At 52.5% G+C, this 8,657-nt stretch overlaps 1 protein-coding gene across 2 annotated transcripts in view; it reads left to right on the top strand.

The window, feature by feature from the left end:
• LOC114031015 (serine/threonine-protein kinase D2-like) overlaps positions 1–8,657 on the top strand; it is a 14,101-nt gene that overhangs the window by 2,522 nt on the left and 2,922 nt on the right. For both annotated transcript variants that reach the window (XM_027846011.1, XM_027846012.1), the window contains exons 2-14: positions 219–357; positions 800–931; positions 2,081–2,235; positions 2,360–2,582; positions 3,887–3,964; positions 4,068–4,221; positions 5,441–5,558; positions 5,681–5,758; positions 5,986–6,247; positions 6,339–6,391; positions 6,713–6,785; positions 7,978–8,084; positions 8,268–8,429. In XM_027846011.1, coding sequence (XP_027701812.1) covers positions 892–931; positions 2,081–2,235; positions 2,360–2,582; positions 3,887–3,964; positions 4,068–4,221; positions 5,441–5,558; positions 5,681–5,758; positions 5,986–6,247; positions 6,339–6,391; positions 6,713–6,785; positions 7,978–8,084; positions 8,268–8,429 — 1,503 coding nt within the window. In that variant the 5' untranslated portion in view covers positions 219–357; positions 800–891. The remainder of the gene's footprint in view (positions 1–218; positions 358–799; positions 932–2,080; positions 2,236–2,359; positions 2,583–3,886; positions 3,965–4,067; positions 4,222–5,440; positions 5,559–5,680; positions 5,759–5,985; positions 6,248–6,338; positions 6,392–6,712; positions 6,786–7,977; positions 8,085–8,267; positions 8,430–8,657) is intronic.

The raw sequence follows: 8,657 nt of genomic DNA, 5'->3' as shown, positions 1-8,657 counted from the left end.
TGTGTGTGTGTGTGTGTGTGTGTGTGTGTGTGTGTGTGTGTGTGTGTTTCTGTCTGTCTCTATCTGTTTGGGGGGTGGGGGTGGAGGAGGAAGGGAGGAGCAGGGGCTTTGAGGTCCTTGTGTTTCCGGGGGAAATGGGCCCAAGCCTGGGAGTGTTCTGGGCTGAGTCAGTAGAATATTTGGAGATTTACTAACACCTTGACTCCCCTCCCCCCCAGTTCCCCGAGTGTGGCTTCTACGGTCTCTATGACAAGATCTTACTCTTCAAGCATGACCCCACCTCCGCTAACCTCCTGCAGCTGGTTCGGTCTGCTGGGGATATACAGGAGGGAGACCTGGTGGAGGTGGTACTATCCGGTAAGGGGGCTGGGGGAGGGGGTTGTCACTCTGTCATGGAGACTTGGGGAAGCAGATAAGGGTGAGAGGATCCTTTGAATCTGAGAATTATCAAATCATAGAATCTTTAAAGGGCAGATCTGGAAAGGACCCTTTTGATGTCTCCCCCATCTGACAAAAGGGGAAACTGAGGCCCAAGGAGGAGAAAACTTACTTGCCCATGGTCATGCAGTGAATTAGTGGTGGAGAAGGACTGGGGGTTGTTGTCCCGCTACTGGGTCTCCCGGGACCTTTTCTAGGGTTCCTTCTTTTCAGTTTCTCATAAGAAGGAAAGTGAGGAAACAAGTCTTTATGAATTGCTCACACTGTGCCAGGCCCCCTGCACAGAGGAGGTCAGGATCCCTGCCCCCTGTCCTGTCCTCTCCTCCCAAGTCCTGACCACGAATCACCTGCCCTCTCTCAGCTTCTGCCACCTTTGAGGACTTCCAGATTCGGCCACATGCCCTTACAGTGCACTCCTACCGAGCGCCAGCTTTCTGTGACCACTGTGGGGAGATGTTATTCGGGCTGGTGCGCCAGGGCCTCAAGTGTGATGGTGAGCCAGTGTTAGCGGGGAGGAAATGAAGGGTGGCCAACTGGGGTATCAGGGTGGGTTTGGTGTACCTAGGGCAGGGTGAACTGGGCTTCATGCTGGGGCATTGAAATTTAGGGGCTGCTCTTTAAGCAGAAAGAAACAACTGAGCTTAGTACCTAATTAGCAAGATTTTTTTTTTTTACCAGATTTGTGATTTCTTTGGTGTAGGGAGCTCCTGGTCAGCAAGCCCCCCTACCAGGACAGATCAGTACCTGCTCTTCAGCTTGTGGTCTTAGAAAGTTGCCTTAGGGCGCTGAGAGGTTAGTGACTTCCCCAGGATCACACAAGTAATAGAATGGCAGCTAGTCGATGCAAACCTCCTGGTCTGGAGGTGCACCCTATAGACATGCTGCCTGTACGTTAGCAAGAATCGTTCAAAAGATTAGAACACAGTCACCTAGTCACACCCACTCATTTTAGATGAGGAAGAAAGCCTCTTGGTGAAGGTCATACAGGTAGGAAGCACCAGAGATGGGATTTGAACCCAGGTCCTGAGACTTAAGTAGTGGCCCCTTCCTCTGTACCATACACTGCCTCTTAAAAAAGGGGAATTGAGGGTCCTGCTTGTGCCACCCCCAAAACTCTTAGGTACGGCTGTCTAGGTGAGAAGAGCCAGACAATGGAAGAGGGGGGACCCTGTTAAGGGAGGAGAAGAAGGCTGCACTGGGGCCACCTCAGAGGTGGAACATTTTCTGGGTTCTGTGACAGGGAGAGATGAGGACCATTAGCTGGAGGGAACCTTCTGGGAGATGAGAGGCACCATGGGGGGGGGGCGCTTCTTTTGAAATGGGGAGAGTCTAGAAATATAAAGGAATTTGGGGGTGTCTGTGGCTTTGAGGCTGACAGGGGAGTTACTGTGATGTGGAAGAATCTTGGGAGGTGTTTAAGGAAAAATTAAGGATTGTTGGAAGGATGCTAGACTGACCTCAGGTCCGGGGAAACATCCTGGATGGAATCTGGGGTGGGAAGGCAGTTTGATGAGAGGGTTGAGGACCACCATTGGGAAGGGGATCTGAGTATATGCTGGAGGGGGCAGGGTCCGGGCTGCCTGGCTTCTTAACAGTAGCAGCATCTGGACATGTCCCCTGAGCCTCTCCCCTCTGCCTCCAGGCTGTGGGCTGAATTACCACAAGCGCTGTGCCTTCAGCATCCCCAACAACTGTAGCGGGGCCCGTAAGCGCCGTCTGTCCTCCACCTCTCTGGCCAGTGGCCACTCCCTTCGGCTTGGCACGTCTGAGTCTCTGCCTTGCTCGTCCGATGAGCTGGTGAGGGCCCTGGGGCTGGTGCCTGGTGGTGGCAGGGGCAGGGCATGGGAGGGTCCTGCACAGAGAGAAGCCCCAGGCTTGGGGGTGGGCAGAGGGGGCCATGACTTCCTCTCCCTCTGGACAGAGCCGCAGCTCAACGGAGGTGTCCTCACGCCGCCTGCCCTCGTCTTCCTCTTCCTCCTCGTCCGTGTCCTACATGGGCCGCCCCATTGAGCTGGACAAGCTGCTGCTCTCCAAGGTCAAGGTCCCGCACACCTTCCTCATCCACAGTTATACTCGGCCTACAGTCTGCCAGGCCTGCAAGAAGCTCTTGAAGGGCCTCTTTCGACAGGGCCTCCAATGCAAAGGTCAGCAGGTAGAGGTCAGAGGGGAACAAGGGATGCAGAATCCCCAGGGAAGCAGAGAAGCTCAGAATCTTAGGAAGAGATACTTAGAATGTTAGATTAAATAATCCTTGGAACCAGGCATCTAGAACATCAAGCTTAGAACAGAGAACCTTGGAAGCAGACACCTAGAACATCAGACTTAGAATGGAGAACCTCAGAAACAGACAACTAGGATGTCAGATTTATAAGGGAGAACCTTGAAACCAGACACTTAGAATAGAGAATCATAGAAATAGACACCTAAAACCTTAAGCTTAGGATAAAGAACCTTAGAAACAGACAACTAGAATGTTAGATTTATAAGAGAGAACCTTGGAACAAGACACTTAGAGAATCATAGAAACAGACACCTAGACCATCAGGTTTATAACAGAACTGCAGAAACAGATGCCTGGAATAGAAAACCCATAAAAAGACACCTAGAACATTAGGTTGAGAACAGAGAACTTTAGAAACAGGCACCTAGGATAGAGAACCATAGAAGCAAACACCTAGAACATCAGACTTAGAGAACCTTAGAAATACATTTAGAACTTCAGGCTTAGGATAGAGAACCTTAGAAACAGACACTTAGAATGTTAGACTTAGGTTAGAATCTTAGGCATGGCTACCTAGAACATTAGATTTAGAAGACACTTTTAATCATAAGATTTCAGAATGTTAGAATTTGAAATGAATGAGTGAAGAGCCCTTACCCCCTAAACGACGGGGATACAAATGCTTTTGCAAAGTCAGCATCATATGGTGTCAATCCCAGAATGGAGTTGGAGGATCTTGGAATGTTGGCAGCGTGCCTGTGTGGACGCTAGATTTGCTTCAGGAGAATCTTTGGGATTTTAGAGCCGTAGAATGTTAAATCGGGATAGAATCAAAGACTTGGTGTTTTAGAGGTTTGGGATCTTAGCGTATTAGACTTCTCAGACTGGGAATGTCGGCCCTGTCGTTAAAGACTATTTCAGGCCACTGCCCTGTTTCCAGAGCTGGTGGCAGGAGAGGTAGAGTTTGGGGGTCAGACAGTCTCCGGGCCAATCAGTAGGTGTTTGTTAAATGCCTGCTCTGGGGCAGGCGCTGGGTGGTTCTTAGTGCTGTTGCTTGAGGTCTCTGGATTAGCCGTGGGGTTTTGGGGGGTGAGGCCCCAAATCCTAACTGGGGAAGGGAAGTTGTTGCAATGGATGTTTCCCCATCGATGGTGGGGTTAGCCTGGGGAGGTGGAGTGGAAAACACCAGAGCTGATGAGACTTTCCATCAACCCTCCCCACCTGCAGATTGCAAATTTAACTGTCACAAACGCTGTGCCACCCGCGTCCCCAACGACTGCCTGGGAGAGGCACTCATCAATGGCGGTGAGCCAGGACGGCCGGAGGGGAGGGAGAGGGCCCGCTGGGTGGGAAGGAGACCTCTCAAGGGATCCCTGAGCTCTGTGGTCCCTTCCATCCCCTCCGACAGATGTGCCCATGGAAGAGGCAAGTGACTTTGGGGACTCTGACAAGAGTTCTATGATGGATGAGTCCGACGACTCTGGGGTCATCCCTGGCTCCCATGCGGAGAATGCCCTGAGGGCCAGTGAGGAGGAGGAAGGTGAAGCCGGCAAGGCTCAGAGGTATTGACGCTAACGTCCAGCCCAGTCCCTCCCTACCTGTTGACTCAGACTCGCACATCGCTTCTAGCTTGCTGTCTGGCCTTCCCAGAATCCCTTTCTGCTCTGGGCCTCAGTTTACCCAGGTCCAACTAGATGGTCTCTGAAGTTCCTTTCAGCTCTGATGTTACGTTCTTTTACTTTTTAATCTTATTTAAAATGATATATTTTTGTTCTCACTTTGCCTTCATTTCTAAACACATCATCTGCCACCCCACTCCCCATCGAGCCATCCCTTGTAACAAAGGTTAAAAAGTAACAGTTCATCTAAACTGACCATCACCTTCACCATCTCTGACAGTGGAGGCGACATTCTGCCCCTGCCACCCCCTGCTCCCCAAAGAGGGGAGGTGGGTCCATTTTCTCAGCTCTTTTCGGAGCCAACCATGGTCATTATAATTTCTGTTGTTCAGTCCATTAGTTGTGTCTGACTCTTCATGACCTCATTGGACATTTTCTTGGCAGAGATACTGGAGCGGTTTGCCGTTCCCTTTTCCGGCTCATTTTACAGATGAGGAAACTGAGGCAGTTAGGGTGAAGTGAGTTGCCCAGGGTCGCACAGCTAGGAAGTGTCTGAGGCTGGATTTGAACTCAGGTCTTCCCTACTCCAGGGCCAGCGCCCTTATCATCATCATTATACGGCATTAAGTTTTCTTTTGCCGGTGTTTTCATTGACGTTGTCGTAGTCCTTCTGTCTGTTATTCTCTTACTTTTGCTATAGTTCGCTGTATGTGTCTTCCCATATTTCCCTATTTCTTTGTATTTCCTTATGGTGCAGAAGTAGTCCTCTACAGAAGTTGTTTGGCCATTCCCCAATTGAGGGGCACCGAAGTTGTTGCCTGCTTTTTGCTACCCCTAAAAATGCTGCCATGAATAGCTGAGTGTGTTGGGAACCTTTCTTTTCTGCCGGCTCGTCCTTGGAGTATGTGCCTAGCAGTAGGAATTCCGGGTCACAGAATCTAGACGTTTTTGTCTCTCCCTACCCCCGCTTTTTTTTAGCACCATTCCAAATTGCTTTCAGCAGCTCCACCAACAATGTATCTGTGTGCTTTCCCCAGCTTTCCCAGCTTTGACTCTTTCCTTCTTTTGCGTTTTGTTCTAAGGTCCCTTCCATCTCTGACGTGTCCATAATTGATTTTAACTGTTGCCTTTGATTGTGATTCAATCTCTTCCCCACTCCCAGTTCCCTCGGGTACATCCCCCTAATGAGAGTCGTTCAGTCGGTGAGACACACAACCCGAAAATCCAGCACGACCCTCCGAGAGGGGTGGGTCGTTCACTACAGCAACAAGGACACGTTGGTGAGTGGACCCTGGGACCGATGGGTGGGGAAGGAGAGCCCCGGCTCTGCCCTTGCCTTTTCTTGGTGTCGTCTGGCCCGGAGGCAGGCTGCCCTGGGCTGACGACTTGTCCGTCCTCACAGAGGAAACGTCACTACTGGAGGCTAGATTGCAAGTGCCTTACCCTCTTCCAGAACAACACAACCAATCGATACTACAAGGTATGTCCTGGGCTCTCACCCACTGAGCTGGGCCTTGACCAACCCAGTCTCCTTGGGCGTGGAAATTTGAACCTGGGTTCCTAGGAGGGGCCACCTAGGGATTGGGGGAGGTTTATTTCTTACCGCTGCTGATAGAATTGGTACTGGTTGGCTCTAGAATCAAAATCCAATTTCTTTGTACCTTGTCCCTTGAGGCATCTTGACCGTGCCCTTCTGTGTTCCATCAGGAGATCCCCCTGTCTGAGATTTTGGCTGTGGAGCCGGCCCTGAACTTCTCCCTGGTGCCCCCGGGCACCAATCCTCACTGCTTCGAGATCGTCACTGCCAACACCACCTACTTCGTGGGCGAGACGCCCATCCTGGCCCCTGGTGGCCCAGGCGGCGGGCAAGGGGCTGAGACCGCCCGGGGCTGGGAGACGGCCATCCGCCAGGCCCTGATGCCGGTCATCCTGCAGGACGCTCCTAGCACTCCCGGCCACGCGCCCCACAGTGAGTCCCAGGTTGAGGTGCTGTCCTGAGGGCTGGTGGCCCGTGCCCGGGGTGATACGGTCTTCCTCATGTATCCTTTCCTTCTCTTCAGGGCAGGCCTCTCTCAGCATCTCTGTGTCTAACAGCCAGATCCAGGAGAATGTGGTGAGACTGTGCTCCTGCATCCCTCCCGTGGTTTCTGTCCTTGGTGCCCACCTGTGCCTTTATCTGCCTGCCGCCCTGCCTCCCTTCCTGTGTCCCCCTCCCTGCTTCCAATCAGCTCCCTTTTCCCGTTCCTGCTCCTTTCTCCCCCCGTCCCCCGTCTCTTCCCTTCTCTCTCTCAATCCCTGTCTCTCCATCTCCCTTTCTGCCCCTCTCGTCTGGTTTCTCCACATCTCTCTCTGACCCCTCTTCCCTCCTGTCTCCCCTGCTCTGCTGTTCCCCCAAAGCCCTCCCTCCCTCCCTGACCGCTCTGCCTCCCCACAGGACATCGCCACAGTCTACCAGATCTTCCCCGACGAGGTGCTTGGCTCTGGGCAGTTTGGAGTTGTCTACGGAGGTAAAACACAAAGCACTGTTGGGCGGTTGGGGTGGAGACCCCTATTCGGAACACTTGGCACATGCCCACTTGCCGTACGTTGGCGACCCCGTGGATAGAATTCTTGAGGCTCCGTCTTTCCCTTTTGCTCACCTCCCCAGAGCCCCTCATCCGCTCCCCTAAAGTCTCATCTCCCCTAGTTTTCCCCCATTTTCTCTGTGAGGTCGCTAGGTGGTGCCGTGGATAGAGGGCTAAACTTGGGAGGCAGGAGGACCCGAGTTTGAATCCTGTCTCACACTCACTGTGTAATGGGGGCAAGTCCTCACAGTCCTCATCTATAAAATGGGGATAATAATAGCGCTCATTTCAGAGGGTTGTTATGGGGATCAAATACATTAATAGATCCAGTGAGTTAATTTGCAAGCCTCAAAGTGTTATACAAATGTTTAATTGTTATTACTGATGTGCCCCTTGAGGTCTTCCTACCTTAATAATATTCACTCATCTACAAGACCAAAGGGCTTAGTGCAGTTTAAAGCTTTAATAGATTAAAATTGCACCAAGACTTTTGGGACACCCTATATGTGTAATATAATGGGTTCCTCCCTCCCTGGCCTCAGGTTATGGAGGACCTGGGTTCAAGTCCTGCCTCTGACATATGACTAGTTGTGTGAACATAACCTCTCAGTGCCTCCAGGCAAGTCTCTGAGATTAAAAGGTGTAGAGGAGTTGAAGGGGCAGCTGGGTGGTGCAGTGGTTAGAGCACTGAGCCCTGGAGTCAGGGACACCTGAGTTCAAATCTGGCCTCAGACACTTCCTAGCAGTGTGACCCTGGGCAAGTCACTTAACCCTGTGTGCCTCAGTCTCCTTATCTGTAAAACGAGCTGGAGAAGGGAATGGCAAACCACTCTAGTGTCTCTGCCAAGAAAACCCCAAATGGGGTCACAGAGAGTCAGACATAACTGAAAACAACTGAGCAGTAACACAGTCCTGTAAGGGCAAGGTAATTATTACTTCCATTTTGCAGATGAGGAAACTGAGGCTCATAGAGGACAAGTGACTTCCACAGCTAGTTAGTGTCAGACCAGGATTGCAGCCAAGGTTTCAGACTCCACGCCCAGCCCCATTTTGGGAGCCTCACTTGTAAATAGGGCAGCCCTCTAGGGTGGGGGGACGATGGCATAGGATTGACCCCCACACCTGCCACCCACAGGGAAGCACAGGAAGACGGGCAGGGACGTGGCTGTGAAGGTGATTGACAAGCTGCGGTTCCCCACCAAGCAGGAGAGTCAGCTCCGGAATGAGGTGGCCATCCTGCAGGTGAGGACCTGGCATTCCCAGCCCCAGCTCCAGGGCAGCGGGGCTGACACTCCCTCCTTGGACCCTGCCTGGCGGGGACTGGTGAGGGCAGAGGGAGGGTCGGGGGAGGGGTCTGTGGGAAGCCAGATGGGAGTGGGAGGGAAGGGCTTGACTCCTGCCCCTCCTCTCATCTGGCCTTGGCAGAGTCTCCGGCACCCAGGGATTGTGAACCTGGAGTGCATGTTTGAGACCCCTGAGAAGGTGTTTGTGGTGATGGAGAAGCTTCACGGAGACATGCTGGAGATGATTCTGTCCAGTGAAAAGGGACGGCTGCCTGAGAGGCTCACAAAGTTCCTCATTACTCAGGTGATGCCCTGGTCCTGCCCCATCCCACTGGGTCCTCTACCCCCACCTTAGAGCCCCCTCCAGCTCCCCCTCCCCCCATCCCCCTCCCCTCTCCATGCTGTCCCCCTCCCCTCTCCATCCTGTCCCCCTCCCCCTCCATCCTGTCCCCCTCCCCTCTCTATTTTATCCCCCTCCCCTCTCCATCCTGTCCCCCTCCCCTCTCTATCCTATCCCCCTCCCCCTCCATCC

Source organism: Vombatus ursinus, unplaced genomic scaffold, assembly GCF_900497805.2.
Source record: "Vombatus ursinus unplaced genomic scaffold, bare-nosed wombat genome assembly UNPS02015030.1, whole genome shotgun sequence".
In the NCBI taxonomy this organism is placed as follows: Eukaryota; Metazoa; Chordata; class Mammalia; order Diprotodontia; family Vombatidae; genus Vombatus; species Vombatus ursinus.
The sequence above is the reverse complement of the archived record's forward strand: the minus strand, read 5'-3'. Positions and strand labels throughout refer to the sequence as shown.